Genomic DNA, 19,646 nt, shown 5'->3' with positions numbered 1-19,646 from the left:
ATATGAGTCCTTTTCTAAGAGTTGAAGCAAAAAATCTGGAATTCTTTACCCTCAGATATGAGAAACCTACCAAAATCTACCTTTCGGAAAAAGATAAGAAATAAGCTCTTTGAAATCTTATATTCTCCATGTAATTATCATTGTGCTATAATTCTTATTTTATGAAAATATTTCTTTTCCTCCTTTCCTTTCTTTTAATTTGTGTGTCTGTTCCCCCGCCTCGATTTGGCTCTTCTATACGCGGATGGAAGCTATCATGAAATTGTAAATTGTATGTGTGATTGAATGAATAAAGTTGAAGTGGAAGGTTGAGGTTACTACTTATTCACTGTAAGGATTAAGTTACAGTAAGGAGTGTTTCAGCAGGAATAAATCTTCGTCGGGGCAGGTATAGATACTTCTGTTTAACTTAACCTTTTATCGAAATTCAGCAAGCAACAGGAAATAATGACAACGAGATTGTGTACATGTGTACATTTTTTTTGTAGGTGCACCGATGTAGTTCAGATGATTAAGAAAAATCTTACTTAGTTTGTTTCCTGCAGGTCAAAATATAGTCCTACGTATGATCTTTCATCTGATCTGGTTTTTTTTTTTTTTTTGTCTTCTTTTTCGGGGTTTAAAAAAATTGAAAACAATGAATATTGACGAACAAATGACGTTTTATGTATTGACCGTATATAAGAAAGAGTTTATCTGTTCACTGTTTTAAACTCGGGGTTTTTTTAATCGAAACTTTCGCTCGAACGTAATACTCCGAAAGAATTTATAGTCCTGGAATTAAGTGATGGGTTAGTTTAAAATGAACAGAACAGTAAGAGAGTCGGGCGTTTTTCATTTCTCCAAATCGTTTTTGTTAAGCCATTTTTTTCACAATCACCCCTACGTTTTTTATCTTATATCTGATTTCCAAATATGTTATTATAATTTTTCATCACCATCGTTTATGGTAGCTGAAACCAACTCTTTAGAAACCTTAAATGTAATAAAGGATTTTAGGTCACTAAAAGGGTTTACTTATACATGCTACATCTGTCTGACGTGTTGAAACAAACTCCACAGAATTATAGACTGCATGACGTTTTGACTGTAGGTTGGCGCTACTGCCTGTTTATTTACGAATTGGGCGCTTCAATTTTTAAGGTTGGGGTTTCAGGTACATCGGTAGAGAAAACATATTGTGCTTTGCTTCTACACCAACTTGTAAAGGTATGGCGAATTAAAAAGGAGTGAGAAGTTTTCTTTGTATACTGACTCTCTTACTCTCTTACTCTCTCACTCAGGAAGTGTATAATTTTCTCTGAACGACTTTAAATTACCCAGTGACAATATGCCTAGTTAGAAGAAATGTATTGGGTTAGCATACCTGTGCTGTCGACGTAGTAAAGTTAAACGTCAAATTACATACTTCTTTAAAATAATTTTCTGAGAACACTGGCCGGACAATCGACTCAATGCAACTTCACAACTGAACTGAGTTAAGACTGACTAGTAGTAATCCATCACATGCACTTACATGAAAATGTGGTGGCTTACAGCTCATGGTGGATAGAAAGACGTTGACACTGCCATTCTAGCCGAGAAATAGAATACCGAAACTAAAAACTGAGATCAAACCAGTCATTAACCAGAACTTACATCTGACTTTCTCAGTCAAACCGCAGGATTCAGATTAAACCGACGGTTTACAGGCGGACGTTAGAAATTGGCTTCTACTTATAAAAGCCAAGTCACTCGATTCCAGTTGATTTGGCCATGATGACAAGCCAACATAGTTAATGAAAAAGGTTTACAGGTTTACAGGTTTACAGTGTTAAAGAATGAGAAGATATTGTGGGACTTTACGCTCACAAATTTCAATATTTTCTGAGAAACGATGAATTCATGTGTGAACTGTTTTAAAGAAGAGGTGTGCTTCGACAGGCCGGAGATCTGGGGAACGGGCTGCATGGCACTAGTCCTACCATAAGCATCTTTGTCGAAATTTCCTATAGAAGTATTTCACCGTCCTCATTTAACTAAGGTAATTGGCGAAATCTCTCTCTAGCTCATTATATGGTTACACTGCCAATTAAATTGATCTTAGTTACTTTATTAGAAGCCCTTAACCCAAAGTACTGTGAAGAAGTAAGACCTATATATAACAAAACTTGATACAATATACGTCTAGCAATAATACCAGATGTAGAAGTAAGGCCTTGACTATGGGATTATATGCTGTAGGCGGAATATTGTCCGGAATAACCCAAAGAGGATTGATTTCTTAATTGAGGGTAGATTTCCACCCATTCTTTGACACTTTCCACGGCACCATCCAGTTGCTTGTTGTTTACCAATACCAACAATACCAAAATATTTTCATTTAATCATGGGCCCGATATCAAGTAAAAATATAGCGAAGTTTTCATTTTTGTTTTTTTATTAATGTACCGACATTTATCCAACAAACACCGCTTGCAAAGGTCACTCTTGCCTATAGCCCGCCGCGGTTTACAGTCATTTTAAATTTTGCGGTTTTTTATTAGGCCAAACTATTACGTCTGCAAACGTTTTTTATTTCCCAAAATAACTGAGATATAGCCCGTCTGGTGCTGACGACCCTTCGGGGGATGGAATTGAAGGGGGAGGTTCACAATTAACTCCTTAATCAGCTCAGAGCGTATTCTCAAACATCATAGCACAATACCACTATTTGAAGAACACACCGTGCCGAACCAAAGGGTGTGATCTTTGCAGTTTACCGCCATCTACAGGTTTCCCGAAACATCTTTTTCAAAAGTTACGTAACTCGAAAAAAGGTAACCAGAATTGACAATGAGAAAACTTTGGATAGTAGCCAGAAATGACGTGGAAGAGAAGTGTTGCCGTTTAATTAAAAAGTAGAACTTAAGTCTTGATATACTGAACCTTTGGGAAATAGGGTGCGTTAATGCTGGGAGAATGAGATTATTCTATAGTCGTGGTAAAAGACCTTCAAATTTGTATTTGCTTTAATTTAAGTGTGATTGTAGAAAATACCATTGCCCAGTGCTTTGAAATAAATACATCTCTGCAGTCGTTTGTCATTAAAACGATCCTGTCCTTTAACTCTTGCTAAATACTGCAAAAAAGTTTTTACTCGTTGCACAGCAAGAATATAGTATTTATTTTAAGAGCATTATGAGTTGAGACGTTATCCATGAGGTATGGAAAGTCATAACAGAGACATAGTTATAAACTAAACATATCAAATACAGTTTTCGTGATTAAGCAAGCATGGTTCTGATTTTGTTCGTCTCCCGCCGAATGACAGTGAGGGAATTGGAAGATACTGGTGTACAGAACTCTAGAATGGAGACGTTCCAACATCTTCTCTCTCGCGACACTGTCTGTAAGACGGAGTCCAAAATAAAGGGCCTATTGTCATAAGGATGTTGCTGTTTTAGTTCAATTCTGTAGTCCTGATCATTAAGTCTTAGCTTAGTGCCTTTAATTACCCACATACAAAATGCTCTCTTGGTGTTATAAATAAGATATCAAACCAATTTACATCAGGGATGACTAACAATAATAATTATAATTTTTCTAGTGGTTTTTGCAGGCCCGATTTTTTCAAATTTGCTGAATCCATGTCCAATTCCTTGCCATCCTTTGAAACAGAAAACAATCAACAGTTTCAAAAATTTATATTAGTCTTAATTAGCAAAACTGAAATTGGAAAAAAAAAAACCATTTAGCTTTTCAAAAAGATAGCAAATAGTGTCGAATAGCCCATTTAATTTTAACCTGCCCCTTGGATAAAACTTCTTCATTCGTTTAATTGAGACAGGCAAAGTTAGAGTGCGCCTTTCTTAGCCTTTGTTCAACTTTTTTTGAATACCGGTCTCATTCCCATGAGAAAGACTCTTTTCTTAAAATAATGTTCGGAAGCTCGCTCACCTAACATACATTTTTTTGGTTTCAACCTCCCCCGCGCACTTAGTAGCGGATTCAATAACTGGTAAGGACGAGTTACAAGACGGTCGATACATTCCGGTCTCGATAGCCTTAGAAAATAAGAGACGTCTCAATGCAGACTATTCCTCTACAGTACCTTACTATCTAGGAGTCTTGAAGAGTCTTCAATTAAAGGTCTTAGACTCAACATACAGGTGACATGAATGTCTTGAGAGAATACCCAGTAATTACTGTATTGTGACTTTACTAATCACTGATTACTGTGAACATCTCCTGTCTGTATCTCATTAATGCACAAATGGACTGTTAAAAGTGACCAATAAAACAGTCGTTGACAAGAGCGTCAAACTACGTTAACTGCGATTGCGCTCAATCTCTAGCAAAATAAATTGAAAAAAGAAAACTGCTAAACAGCAAATTTATTGTCACTATTATTAGTTATGTATAGATTTACTGCACTAATCAATTGTTTATACTGAAATATTACGTTTTGTATTCGATTTTTATTCACTATTTGCTGTAATCGAAGCTGCGGACTCTTCAAGTACTCAAAAAATTGATTGATTGATGTTAATTTTGCGGTCTTTGCAAAAATTCCCACGGATTCTTCAAATGTAGATCAAAACATCATGACGCAAATTACAGGAATAAAAGGTTCAGAAAACATTGACAATAAGAACGTTCAAACCAATTTCTCAATTCATGAACATAGGTGAACTTGTAGGGAATGATTTTTATGGAAAAATCTGCATTGCAATTTAATAGTGCTTTCTTCTTCCCACGAAACTCATGCTTGTTACAGATATTGAACGCAGTTTTCCAAAGTTCACGCGATGAATTTCTTTTGTTCTTGAATCAATGAATATTACAGTAAACGCCGGAAAACTTAGCTACAGTTGCTATTGCAGCAGCTTTTTAAGCTCAAAGGAATTGTTATGTGCAGAACGGCCTGACGAAGATCCTTTCTCCCAAAACTGTTCGTGTTCACATTCTGTGAGGGTTTACAGTTTAAAACAACTTACGTGACTGTACAAGCGTTTAGTTTACAACAGTAATGTTCACACAAAGGAGGTCCATAGTTGCTTTGTTTATTAACGAGGCTAAATGAACTAAACAAGGGCCTTACCAAACAAAATGTTCGATGCACAGACAGTTAGCTAGCCTATGCATGGTGACGAGTCAATTTCGTTTGAGTAATTAGTAAGACCAGGAACCAATAATTTGGTCAATAAAATTTCTGCTTAGTGGGAGTAAATGCGGTTTCATGTACGATATAGCTTCTTCAAGGAAGAAGCGGCCGACTGGGGAATTAAATAAGGTTTTTTTTAATTTCCTGCGCTGAATGTCAGCCTAAATGGTCCAAACTAAATTGTGCTATTAATTAGGATAGTACTCGATTCATTTGCCGAATTTGTCTCGGACATTTTTGTTAACCAAAGAACAGGAAGAGATGTAATGTGTTGAAAATCAAGAAGGTTAAGGTTGAGAACACCGCTTGCATTAGACTGATGGACACTTACAAAATGTTTATATGTTAAAGCTTTGGGTAAGCCCAGAGAAAGTGCCAGCAAAATTCTAGGGATGTTCTTAGGTCGTATTGCTTAAAGTAGTTTCTGACTTCTTAGGATTGGGTGTAATAGCTCTACGTGATTGGTGTGACGTCAGGGAATGCCCGCCCTTGAAATTGGAAGTGGTGTTTGCGCAACATCAGAAGAGATGTAAGGTACAACAGAGTCAACCAACATCAGAACAAAGCTGACCGTGAATCAAAACACGCAAGCAAATTTGTCCAAACGAAGAAGAAACTTCACTAACAAAAGATGACTTACTCTTTTAATGTGTGGCAGCTGGCTTTAGTAATTTCAAGTTTTCTATCAACATCAATTATTTCCTACACGGACGCAGGTAAGGTTAATTCTCTTTTTGTTTGGAAATTTTCAACTTCCTCTTTTACAAGAAGCCAAGTAAAGTTCTTTGCGAAGCTCTTTCTTAAAATACTTTACTGTTACTTTAGTTGTTTACGCTGCTACAAGCAAAAGGAGTTTATGTGGGCTCATTGCCTTAATCCGTGTTTAAGAACTAACCGATATTGAAAATTGTTGTTTTTGCGCGCTTTAGCTCAAAAAGGAATGAATAACTTTATTAAACAAAAGAAAATCTCTCATTGCGGCGAAATTCTTATGAGCTTTCTATTCAATGACTGGCTTGACGCCACTACATATCTATAAAGAAACATTTCAGTTATTTAATATATTCTTTCCACTGAATATTGTTTAAAAGAAAGCTTAGCTTATTTTTCACTGCAAATTTGATCATTGATCCGCGTTTAATAACAAGATTAAAATCAAGATTAAGTTTATATATCTTTCGAATTTTATTCCCCCTTTTATCTCACAATAGCGAGCTCTTTTCTCTGTTTGTATCCCAACAATAAGTTGGTAGACTAAACATTGTAACTATAATTATATTCAAAACACCAGAGGTTCAAAATTCAGCACTTCAGCGTATTGAATCCAGCGATTACTATCTACATTCAGTATCTAAACATACTTTAAACATATTTTAGTCTATAGTAAGCGATCGTTGCATAGCAAAGAAAAAATATTTTGACAAGTATTCAGTCATACTTAAGAGTCTATAGTGTACGTTGTAGTACGTTATATTTTGTATACTTGATGCAAAATGACTGTATTTTATAAAGCAATTAAGGAAACGTTTATTCAAGTATGTTTAATTATTCTTTTAAAAATTCACTCTTTTATGCATGAAATAAAGTTCATAAAATCAATCTTGTGGTGAACGACATGCCATTGTCGCCACATTTTGGATATGACCACTTAGAGTTATATTGCTGATACCGAATGAGACAAATATCTCTTGCAAATACATTAAAACTCAGAGTAAAGTAAAGTAAATTCTTAAGAAAAGGGGATTTGGGATTTTTGAAATCATTAATACATCTTTTCGTTTTTCTTTAAATGCCAGAATGAGGTGAAATTAACTATTTTATTGCGGTAATTAGCAATCAATACTAAGCATAGAATATTGGTCCAACTCTTGCAAATACCACTCGTCAATCAAATTCCCAAGGATGAAACAATTTCCGCAGCTTCTACCCTTTTTTTATAATATAGCAACCGCAACGCATGAATTTCAAGAAGAGGAAGTGTTAGATTTTTGCTTGATTCACCCCCTTGATTCACTTTGCTCTCTACATATGTAATGAGTGAAGCTGTCGCCATGATGGGTCTTAATTTGTCATCATTACCACCTTAAAACATTGGACAATATAATAAAAACCTTGCTGCCTTGAACAGCAGGTATTACACAGTTTAAAAACTTTAAGTATTAAAATTCATTTAGGTTTGAAAAATTACGAAAATAGAAAGGATAATGACAGGAACTGCAGTTAATATACTATATTTTGCCTTGTCCAAAAACGTGCTCTGAAAGTCATTGATATGGAATGACTCAAGTCACGTGTCATTCGTTGAGGGTCTGATACTACAGAGTTGCACTTCTATCAGTGCTGTGTGGCGTAAAAGCGAAAGCAATAATAATAATAATAATAATAATAATAATAATAATAATAATAACAATAATAATAACAACCAACCTATTTTAAAAATAAGATGAACCTTTATTAACATATGATCAATTTACATTCCACTATAATCATAGACTAAAATTTTGTTGAAGTAAAACATATCAAAAGATCGTAAAATACTAATTTATAAGCTCACGTCATTATCGACTTTCTAAACTTAGCGGACACACGCTTGGCTAGCGTTTAAGCGGCAGTCATCATATGACCAACCTTTTTTGTTTATTCATTAGGCAATCAGCAGCTATTACATCCCAAAATAGAAACGTCTGTAGTTTGTCATTTGTTTTGTTGTTGTTTCTGTACTTTACTTCTTAAAACGTGGTACCAGCTTAACATCCTGGCATCTTTGTTGTCGACGAGGAGGACGTAAACAGAAATTTTCAAGATTATAACAACTCGCAAGACAGATTCGAAGAAACTTGGTGCGCATAGTGATGTTACGGACGGTGCAATCCTTTTAGCATCGTGATAATTCTACCCTAACCAGTTTTTGCAACATATCATATTTTTCCCTGATCGAAATTGGGCCTAATTGAATAATAATTAAGTTCTTATCAAGTAGCTTTCTAAAATTAGTGCAGTGTCAAATGCACTTTAACAGTTGCTGACTTTTGATTGGCTAAACGAATTGAAGTTATTTCCTTGACCAATGCAACAAGGCTTGAAACCAAAGCTCACCCTTTTCCCCCGCCCTTTTCTCTTTTGTGCTCTGATTAGTTTATAGCATTTTCATGTATTTTTTAAATGCTCCATAATATATGTGCCTGTTGTTAAGAAACTAGCTTGTTATAGAAACTTATTTTGTCCGCTTTAACTTTCAGCCTGTGTTTCACTCATCAAGAACAATCCAAATGTGAAATTTTATGCTTCAACCAGTTTGTTTCCCCTTGGGTATCCTGTGCTTCACAGCGACCAATTTTGGTGTGCCGGTGTTATAAGCAGAGGCCAACGTTTGATGGTTGATTTAGGTAAACAATTTATTGTTGAATTTATCACGTTATGAGAAATCTTATTAGATGCTTTATTTTTAACAAATTTATTTTCTCTTGTTATCATTTGGTTACAGTTTATTTATTGTTATCAACGCCTAAGTAGTTAACGATCATTTTGTAAGGAAATGTAGCAAAAGTTGGCTCGCTCAATTCAAGGCAAGACAAACTTAAAGCAAGGGGCACACATACACCAAGGGGCACACATACACCAACCCACTGCCTGGCCAGTACCTCACGCATGTGCACAGCCATATCACCCATCAGAGCACGGGCAGAGGAATGGCTCTTTCACCCTCGACAAGTTCACAATCTGCATATAAATGTGGCCTTATTTCCATTCTGCCGTTGATTTTCAATATTTTTCTCTTTACAATAAAAAGGTTTAAAGAACCTGATTGTAGACCAAGTGTCCGTGCAAGGAATGCCCGGAACAAGGAGGTCGGTGTCCGAGTATTTGCTGTTTGTCAGTACCGACAATATAACCTTCACTGAAGTTCTTGAAGCGGAAGATGGCCGGAAGGTAAGAAAAACACGTTGATCTTGCTTGCCTTGCTTCTTTAAGTTCTAATTATTTGGGCATATATGAAGTCAGGCTGAAATAACGCGGTTTCCGAATTATTTGGCCTATTATAGCTTATTTTGCCTGATTATATCAAGTGAATACATACTGTACTAACTCTCTCTCATTTTTCTTTTTCTTTCAAGGAGTTTTTTGGTGCTAATTTTAATGGTGACACTGTAGTTAGTAGTAACCTAACCATGCCTGCGCCAGCCCGGTGGGTGGTTTTTAATCCAGAGGAACCACTGACCCAAAGCGAAAATAATCTGTGTATGCGTGTGGACGTTCTAAGCTGCGGGAAAGGTAAACAATTATAAAAGGGAGAACAGTTGCAAGGGGGGTGGTGGGGAGAGTTCGAAACCGCCAGTATCTCGTACCTTGCATTTCCGGGCCCCGCCCTTTATTTTTTCTTGGCTCTCGCCCTATAGCCTTTGTTCGATTACGAAACATTAAGCATCGTTGCGTAACTTTCTCCCGTTTCCCACCCCTTTAGAACTCCCTCCTTCCGCCCATACCTCTCCCACCTCACGTACCACTCCAACCCCCATATTCTCACAGGGCCCCCACGCCCTTTTCCTACCCCACATCCCGAGGAAAATTAGAAGTAAAAGTGCCCTCTATTGAGACTGCGCTTTTAGTTTTTAGAAACTGCCCCTGTTTAGCTTTGGTATAAATACATCTGACCAGTGATCACCCTTGCTCGCTAAACCGGTTTGGACAGTTTTAACTATCATTCGGTCAACTCTCAATCTTAGTTGAATAAATAGCTATTATTTTTTCAGTAGATAGCTTTCAGTTCCTGGTGAAGAAGGCAACATTTTCCAAACGGGGAAGCCAGGTTAAAATGTGTAGCAAAGATGAGCACTTCTAGGCCAAAACTCTTGGGAAATCATCGACTTTTTGGGTTGATTAGCGTTTACAACACGCTTAGAACTTAGGAGTAACATCTTGAATGATATATGAGGGTTCAAATAGGGTGGTAGCTTTGACGGTTAACGGTTAACGTTTTCAAATTTTGACAGCTGATGGTTAAGTTTTAGAGCTTTTGACGGTTGGCCATTTACTAAGTAAAAATTAGTCCCGACCATGAGTTGAAGAAACATAATAACTTCTGTTTTAATTTATTTTAACTGTTATGTTTTGAATGTTGTCTTGGCTTTTCAATTAAGCGTTTTGAAATATTTTCAGATATAAGCAGGTTGTAAGGTCTTGCAATGTCTAGAGAGAGTGTCTTTGCGAACATGGGAACTATTTTTTTTTCAATTTAGAGACTCTTCAGGGGCCAGAAGTCCTGGAAGATCAGCTGAAATAGTGATATTTGAAACACTTGTAACCTTTTTGACGGTTGACGGTAAAAATACAATACTTTTTTCGACAGCTGACGGTTAACCCTATTAAGACCCTTATGTATGAATCATTATAGGTGTCTGTGAAACTGCCCACCTACCCTTCCCCTAAACCAACATTAACACTTACTTCTCACTTAGGGCAGAATGTTGGCTTAAGGGAGGGATATGTGGGCAGTTTCCCAGAAACTTATAATGTAGTACTGATAGATTTCTGTCGCCACCTTCAGCACCAACGCCCGTGGATGGAGGTTTGTCTCAATGGAGTTCATGGAGTCAGTGCTCCTGTAATCAGGTCACAATCAGGACTAGAAGCTGCACCAATCCCGCTCCAGCATTTGGAGGCAGACCATGCGCAGGGCATAAAAAGGAAGATCAGTTTTGTAGTAATACTAATTGCCGTAAGTATGGAACTTTCTTAGATTTATAAGTTCAGGAATCGTGTTATACTGTTAATTGGCATTATTATGCATTGTACTGATCATCTTTCTTCTCACTGGTTAAGAGCCTACAGTTTATTAGGAAAGCAGCGCAGCCAACAGATTAGTTAGTTATCTGCTAGCAGATAACTGACTTATATTTAGGTTTGGCGCGTAACACATGATTTCCAAGAGCAATGTAAGACTTTGTCCATGTAACGGTGTGGGTTTGTGCCGTTATTTCAAAACAACGTATAATAACACAATATTATATCAGTTTTTGTGATATCCGCAATAATCAAGGGCTCGGTTGTTATCAGCCTCAGCCTTCGGCTTAGCTGACGACACTTACCTCGACCTTCATTATTGTGAATATCACAAAAACCTCATCCAATTATTGTTCATTGCAAAGGTAAACATTTGGCGGTGACCGTGACATCAAGTCATATCATAATGAAGTTAGTATATTCGAAGTTGTTACGATGAATGCGTAAGACACCTTGTTTCATTATAGTCTCCTTTTGTCTCATCACGCAACGCTTCTCCCCACAAAAATGGCTGCGTGGGAGACTAGTATTAAATTTTCGCAACCTTGAAATATCAGCAATTTGTTGTTGATGGTCAAGGGCAATGTTGACCAACACAAGCCACAAACAAAGGCATGTCCTAAACGCATCAGGGGCACCCAACGGCAATTTTCGGGAAAATATCTGTTCGGAAGACGATTTGAGATCTAGAATTTTCGGAGCATTTGTTGTAAAATTTCTTGCTTGCCTGCCTCTCCTAGGATTTTTGAACATCTACAAAATGGTAAAATTACCCATTTTTAACGGATTTTGACCCTAAAAAAGGCCACCTAGAATTTGCCGGAGCCTTTTCCTGGCTGAAATTTTCGAGAAGGTAGGTTTTTATCCCTATAATTTTCGGATCACTAGACTTTCAGCTAGGAAATCCGAACAGATGAAAAGTTTTTACGGGATAAAAATATGCCTATATCTACCGTTTGAATACTAAAATCATTCAACAATGCTATGTTAAGTGGTTTTAAACTATATCCTCGTTGGTTGCCCCTGACGCATGGACGTACAATAATGATTTGACATTATGACACTCAATGACCTGTTCCAGGTTCCAAGATACTGAGGAAAGTTGCCTGAAAGCAAGAGTAGTGGAGCCTATAAGCATTGTTTCAATAGCTCATAGGGTATACCATACCTGGTACACCCTATGATTGGTCAATTTTGCCTGTTTACTTCAACACGTACGCCAATCATTTGCTGTCCTGCTCCCAGATTCTAACAAACATGTCGAGCATGTGAAACCCTCCTACACCGCACCTTTCGACGTTTTGACATTTGAAATTTTGTCACGAGAAACGGTTTTTGAAGAAGTGGGCGTATTTGAGTATTTGAAAAGATGGTTAAAGGCTGCCTCCTTCTTTCTTCCTACCTTTTTTCGCTCATTCGCTATATATTTTACTGCTTGCTCGCTTTTTTCCTCGTGCGCACTGACCAAAAGTCTGGCACAGGCTTGGGACTCACATTGTGGCTGGCCTCCCGTAGTACATACAACAAGAGGAGTTGCTAACAATCAACACGAACGTCCCAAACGTAGTTTATTCACAGGTCCTCGGTACAACACATTCTTTTTACTCCTTAGTTCTTGGATCCTGAGTCCCGAGATAACAATCTGACATGACAAATACATGATAGGCTAAATACGTGATTCGTAAGTACTAAACTTCAAAATGTCGTGTGAAATACTCTCTTGGGATTTTCCGTAAAATGTTCTTTTAACAGTTCTTACCGTTTAGGCCGTATAATGTCCGATGGATGGCGATAACTATCCAAAAACTTGAACAACACGAGAAAGGGCTAACATGGCGGCCGCTTACTAAAATCTGGTGCGGCTGCTAAGCTTTTACAACATACCGCTGACTGCGCAGCGCTGCAGTCACATGGCTCCCCTAATTGTTGCCTAACAATTACTTAAGTTAATGTCCATACTAGACAGTTAAACAAAACAAATGTTCATAAAGGCGGTCACTTGTGTCTTCTACACCTGTCGGGGCGACTTCACTGAGTAGTTGGCTCCTCGTTGGGGAATTCCTCGGTCTCCCTGCTGCTATCACCAACATCCGCTTCATCTGCAGAGGGTACCAGTAAGACTAATTTGTGGATTGGTCTATCCAGGAACGTAGATGGCTTTCGACGTCTGCCTTGGTTGTCAAGTTCTCCATCAGCTTTCACAATTTTGACTTTTCTGATACATCCGTCTTCGCTAGGGTAGACTTCTACGACTCTAGCGAGTGGCCATTGGTTACGTGGTCCTTCGTCTTCCTTGGATACGACTACATCTCCAACTGATAGATTTCGCTTTGGATACATCCACTTGTTACGAGCCTGCAGGCTATGAAGAAACTCACGGCGCCATCTAAGCCAAAATTCGTTCGCGAGATATTGTACTCGGCGCCACCACTTGCGGGAATATAGATCTGCTCGCTGGAACCTTCCAGGCGGTGGAAGTACAACTTTAGCTTTCAAGGTAAGTAAATGACTGGGCGTAAGTGGTTCTGGTGCCTCTGGGTCATTTAAGTCGTTTGTAGACAAGGGTCTGGAATTAACAATACACTCTGCTTCAGTCATGAAGGTTCTGAACGCTTCGTCGTCCAACTGTGTGCCAGCGCTCAGAAGTAACGTCTCCAGTGCACTACGAACAGTTCGGATTAACCTTTCCCATGTGCCACCCATGTGGCTGGCATGAGGTACATTCATCTGAAATGGTATCCAATCACATCCGTTCTCCACTAAGTACTCTTGCACCCGGTTCTGATCCAGTTCTTCTAAGGCAGCTTTTAGCTCATTCCTCGCTCCTACAAAGTTTGTACCCTGATCACAGCGGAGCTGTCTGACTGGACCGCGTCGGTTGAGGAAGCGACTAAGTGCGTTGATGAAGGAACTGGTACTTAACGAGTTGGCTGTCTCCAAGTGTACACCTCTGCTGGCCATACAGGTAAAAATAACTCCGTAACGTTTAACTTCACTCCTCTTTTCCTTGATCGGGAAAGGTCCAAAGAAATCTACAGCACAATACGAGAAGGGGGCCGAAGGTTCAACTCGATCCACAGGCAAATCGGCCATCTTCTGAATTTGCAGGGGGCCGCGCATTTTTCTGCATGTAACACACTTGGAAATACAATTTGACACTGCTGACGATCCACCAACAACCCAGTAGCCTCTCTGGCGCAACTCATTTTGGGTGATACCTCGTCCCATGTGGTTCACTTTGGCATGCCAGAATCGAATCAGCAAATCTGTAATATGACTTTTACGAGGAAGTATCACAGGATGCTTCGTTGCAAATGGAAGGTTAGCTCGTCTCACGCGGCCACCAACGCGGATAACACCGTTTTCATCGAGAAATGGATCCAAACGATATAAGCAACTAGACTTCTTGACGGCTAGATTTCTTTCTCTTGCGATCTTTCTAGTAGTAAGCTCTCCAACTTCCTTAAGTTCCTTTAAAACTTGCATCTCGTCATGTAAATGTTCACGTTGAACAACCTTAAGAACTTCCCTCTCTGCTGCGTGAAGTTCTGTAAGTGTGACTGATACCTTCGGTAATGGTCTGATGCTCTCACCATCCGTTTGTCTCGTCAACTTCACTTCTCTACTTGCCAGTTTGCTCTTCAGTCGTAGACACAAAGCTATTGCCTTCAGCACATGCTGCCAGCTTGACATGTGGCGCAAACGGCTTGACGTTAACGGTTCAGGGGCTTGAGTAGCTCTGCTCTCTACACGAGATGTGAAAACGGCTGCTTTCCTTACTTCAGGATCACTTTCGGTCACTTGAAATTCTTCTATCTTCTCAGGCTGGAAAGTTCCACTCTTCCAAAGAAATAAGGGTCCAGTTAGCCAGTTGGTTCCTTGTAATAACTGTGACGCTGTAAGGCCTCGCGAGGCATGGTCAGCAGGATTAAGTTCAGTGCTGACATACAACCAAGAACTCGGGTTAGTGACGTCACGAATCTGCTGCACACGATTTGCCACATACACATGAAACCTCTTAGCTTCGTTGTTAACATAACCAAGGACGATTTTGCTGTCTGTCCAGAAATGTTCCTTAATGTCCGTGTAAGACAATTCTCGACGAAGAAATTCACTCACGTTTGCTGAAACAGTAGCTGCAGCCAATTCTAGCCTCGGCACAGTGATTTGCTTTAACGGGGCCACTCTAGATTTCCCAATGACAAGGGAACAGTACGCCTTGTCCTCCACATTGATTAGTCGAAGGTACGAGCACTGTCCATAACCCTCTACACTAGCATCTGAGAAATGATGCAACTCGCTGGCTTTGACCTGCCCAAAGTTCTCCGGCTTAAAACAACGTTGAATTTGCAGCTGATCGAGATTCAGAACATCCTGACGCCATTTCTCCCAATGAGTATACAAACTCTCTGGAATTGGGCTGTCCCAATCAAGCTTGTCTCGGCACATTTGCTGCAAAACTTGTTTTCCTTTCAAGGTAACTGGGGCAACGAAACCACTAGGATCGTAGATTGAACTGATTGTGGAAAGTACGCCACGTCGCGTTAGGGGACGGTCACGCAGCTCGATGCGGAATTGAAAACTGTCATTCTCAATGCACCACACTACTCCTAAGGCACGTTCTAAGGGCAGTGGATCAACCTTCAAGTCTAGCTCCTTTAATCCTTTGGCGCGATCTTCGGCCGGAATCTGTTCAAGAACTTCTCTTTTGTTTGATGAAATTTTGTGCAGTCTCAGGCCGGCCTTGGCGCAAATGCCTTGACTTGCTTTTATCAGTGTAACAGCTCGCTCCACGGTAGGGACTGATTTTAGTCCATCATCCACATAAAAGTCCTGTCGTATAAACTCAGCAGCTTCTTCACCAAACTCTTTCTTCCCATCATCTGCTGCTCTCTTCAGACCAAAATTTGCGCAGCCAGGTGAACTACCAGCACCGAAAAGATGAACCTTCATCCTATACTCAGTCACTTCATTTGCAGGATTCCCATCCTTCCACCACAAAAAGCGCAGGAGATCTCTGTGTTCCTCTGACACCATAAACTGATGAAACATACTCTTAATGTCAGTCATAAACGCAACATTTTCTTGTCTGAATCTGCACAGGATCCCCAGAAGAGTGTTCATGAGGTCGGGTCCTTGTAACAAGTGATCGTTCAGGGACACCCCTTCATACTGGGCCGAACAATCAAAAACAACCCTGATCTGGTCTGGTTTTTTTGGGTGGTAAACACCGGTGTGTGGTACATAGTTAACCATTCCATCCTGAACTCCATGGCGGTCCGGTGGTACCTCTTCTGCACACAAAGCAATCACATCTTTCATGAATAAGCGATAATCTTCCAGAAACTTGGGGTTTCTCTTAAACCTTGCTAAAAGTTGGTGCCATCTCTTGACAGCTAGTTCGCGGTTGAAGGGTAGAGACGGTTTGTCTGTCTTCAAAGGGAGAGGCATCTCGTAGTGCCCATCCGATCTCTTCACAATACCATTCTCAAGGATGTTGAGGAATCTCCTGTCTTCAGCTGAACAGGGCTTGGTATTTGCAGAACTTTCTGTAAAGTCTGACTCAAGAATCTTAATAATCTTCTGTGGGTTGATAATCTCTTTCACCTTTGTCGTAAAGGCAAAGTGTTCATGGGTTTCTTTGACCATCACCTTGTTGCACACTCCTTCCTTATGGTTGGCTTCACCTGTAGATTTGCACACCTTGCCGATTATACCCCACCCCATTAAAGATCTTTGGCCGTAAGGGTCGTCTTCACCTCCCACTAGGACTTCTCTGGGTCTGACGATACTAGGGCAATTATTGCCAATCAGCAAGGAGATTTCCACACTTGGATTGTAGGGCATGAGCTCGTCAGCAATAGGACACAGATGTTCCCATTTCCGGGCAACACTGGCTTTTGGAATCTGCGACCGACTGGCTGGGATGATATCTCGCTTGAACATCATGGGTAGCTTCACAGCATGCTCCCTTCTAAAATCCAACACCTCAACTCCACAAATACGGTTGCTTGGTACATGTACATTTCTCTCTTGCACTGTTGTCAGCAGCAAGTCGGTTGGTGGGCCTTGCAAGTCCAATTTTTCACACAAACTTTGCGACACAAAACTCACATTGGACTGGTCATCTAGCACTGCATATTGTAAGACTTCTTTACTGGGTTGGCTAACTTGTCTAACCCAAACAGGTACAATCATGGCATGATCCGAGCCGCCCTCTTGCTCTGGGATGGTACAAACATTTGTACAGTTCGTAATACTTTCCTTGGGAGTTTTCTGAATATGGAGACATGTAGGGTGATTTCCAGAACACGTGCGACATTTAAGTCTGTTCTTACAGGAGGATACTTGATGTTGACTGCTAGAGGCACATCCAAGACAAAGAAATTTCTTATAGAAGAAGTCCTTCCTTTCCTTGTGCGGCTTCTCTGCAAACTTTTTACACTCGTCTAGCTGATGTTCTTCCTTGCAAAACAGACATACTTCGGTCTTTTTCTTCTCGCTCCTCCCTTGCGAACAGGTTGGGGGTCTCTCCTTTTCACCTTGACCCTGGGCAGTCACGTTCTTGCTTGGATCCAATACATGAGTTTCGAAGGAAAAGGCCTCCTCGCCTTTTGGTGAGCGTCTGAATGGTCCTCTAGGCCTAACAAACTCTTTGGTTTTGGACAGCTCCTCAAGTTCGGGAATGTTCGCTCTCTCTGCACACTCTTTCACAAATGAAGCAAATTCAGAGAAGGTAGGGTAAGTACCATTTCCTTTTGAGACTCTACACTGTTGTACTATTCCTCTCCACTTATTCTGAATTTGAAATGGCAACTTGTTTAGAGTTTTAACGTTCTCCTTCGCAAAGTCTAAGACAGCAAGACTAGGAGTAGTTTCTCTGGCGGCAATTATCTTTTGCAGGAAGTCAGAAAGATCTCTTAGGGCCTCCGCATCTCTTACGCCAATCTTAGGCCAGTTCTCCAGTTTGTTCATAAAGGCTGTCCCTACTACATTGCAGTTACCATACCTTTCCTTTAACAACTTTCTCGCAGACTGATAGGCATCTTCAGTACCAATTAACATATACTGATCAACAACTTGTTTGGGCTTTCCTGAGATGTACTGATGTAGGAAGTTCAATTTTGTCTGCGCGTCCATTGGTTTGGAATCAATAAGGGCACTGAAGGAACTGTTCCATGTAGGATACTCCAAAGGATCTCCACTAAAAACTGGGATTGAAATCTTAGGCAGTTGCCCTGAGATTGCTAGTTGCCTGTTCAGTAGGTTCTGCTCCATAGTAGCTGCCACCAACATACTACTTGTTTCCACTAATTTGTCCATACACTTTTCTAAGACGACAGAGTGTGGTTGAAAGGGTGTGGCACTGGGGCTTAACGTACTGTGCACTCCATTTTCTACACGCGGAAGACTGAAAGTGGGTTGGGCTCCACTTAACTGAGTTGAAGAGTAGATAGGTTCTTGCTGACCAGGAGAGAGATCACTCTTACTTGTGACTGGAATTGAATTAAGGAATTTGTCCATGTCCTTGACTTTATCAGCGGGGGGAATCGAGTTTAGATCCTGATCATCAAACAGTTCTACTTTATCTGCTGACATGCATACATTAAGCTTTGCTTGATTCTGAGCAAGTTCACTTTGTAATCTTAGCTCTTCCAACTTTCTTTCTTGTTCTAATTTGGTCAACTCAGTCTTTCTGTGTTCTAATCTCAGTAACCGTTCCTTCTCTATATAGGCCAGTTTAGCCTTTAAGGCAGCTTCCTCCTTTTGTAACTGAAACCTATCTTCTTCAACATTATCATTGGAACTTATTTTTGACCTACTACTTTTCTTGGATGCTCGACTGGACCTTTTGGATGCTTCAGAGATTGAATCATCCACGTGGTGTTCGACAAATTCCAGAAACTTTATCTCTGATCTAATGTCACACTCAAAATTTGACCATTCTCTGCCAACTTGATCAACCATTCTTTCAATATTTTCCACATTCTCATCTGGGTTCGCAAAAACCTTAATCTCTTCAACCATGTCTTGAAATTCGCAATACAAAATCTGAGCTTCGCTGAATTCTTTCTTAAATTCTACTAGTTTAGTTGACTGACCTCGCTTCAGTAGAGTACCTCTCATTCGCTTCACCAGTTCACATTTCTTAGTTTTCAAGTTACTTGTTTTCAAGTTGAGTTGATACGTATACCCTTTCTCCGTCAGGAAACGCTTCCTTGATTCATCAGTTTCTTCTTCCAGCGCCACATTGACCTGGTCTTCGGGTCTTGCTTCTTTGTTGACGGACATGACTGCTACACGAAGATCGTCAAACGATTGTTATTGTGGCTGGCCTCCCGTAGTACATACAACAAGAGGAGTTGCTAACAATCAACACGAACGTCCCAAACGTAGTTTATTCACAGGTCCTCGGTACAACACATTCTTTTTACTCCTTAGTTCTTGGATCCTGAGTCCCGAGATAACAATCTGACATGACAAATACATGATAGGCTAAATACGTGATTCGTAAGTACTAAACTTCAAAATGTCGTGTGAAATACTCTCTTGGGATTTTCCGTAAAATGTTCTTTTAACAGTTCTTACCGTTTAGGCCGTATAATGTCCGATGGATGGCGATAACTATCCAAAAACTTGAACAACACGAGAAAGGGCTAACATGGCGGCCGCTTACTAAAATCTGGTGCGGCTGCTAAGCTTTTACAACATACCGCTGACTGCGCAGCGCTGCAGTCAC

General features: G+C 39.9%; 2 protein-coding genes across 3 annotated transcripts in view; one reads left to right on the top strand and one right to left on the bottom strand.

The window, feature by feature from the left end:
* Positions 1-5,642: 5,642 nt before the first annotated feature.
* LOC140923741 (coadhesin-like) overlaps positions 5,643-19,646 on the top strand; it is a 29,241-nt gene continuing 15,237 nt past the window's right edge. For both annotated transcript variants that reach the window (XM_073373811.1, XM_073373812.1), the window contains exons 1-5: positions 5,643-5,841; positions 8,365-8,511; positions 8,916-9,055; positions 9,241-9,397; positions 10,671-10,841. In XM_073373811.1, coding sequence (XP_073229912.1) covers positions 5,757-5,841; positions 8,365-8,511; positions 8,916-9,055; positions 9,241-9,397; positions 10,671-10,841 — 700 coding nt within the window. In that variant the 5' untranslated portion in view covers positions 5,643-5,756. The remainder of the gene's footprint in view (positions 5,842-8,364; positions 8,512-8,915; positions 9,056-9,240; positions 9,398-10,670; positions 10,842-19,646) is intronic.
* On the bottom strand, positions 12,464-19,641 carry LOC140923458 (uncharacterized). Its single transcript, XM_073373550.1, has one exon. It carries the CDS (start codon positions 19,196-19,198, stop codon positions 12,935-12,937), a length of 6,264 nt encoding a protein of 2,087 aa, XP_073229651.1. The 5' UTR covers positions 19,199-19,641; the 3' UTR covers positions 12,464-12,934.

Source organism: Porites lutea, chromosome 13, assembly GCF_958299795.1.
Source record: "Porites lutea chromosome 13, jaPorLute2.1, whole genome shotgun sequence".
Lineage (NCBI taxonomy): Eukaryota > Metazoa > Cnidaria > Anthozoa > Scleractinia > Poritidae > Porites > Porites lutea.
This window is presented reverse-complemented; position numbering and strand designations above follow the sequence as displayed.

Bases quoted from the DNA above. Each gene is read 5' to 3' on its own strand.
- LOC140923458 (XM_073373550.1), bottom strand. From the start codon at position 19,198: ATGTCCGTCAACAAAGAAGCAAGACCCGAAGACCAGGTCAATGTGGCG.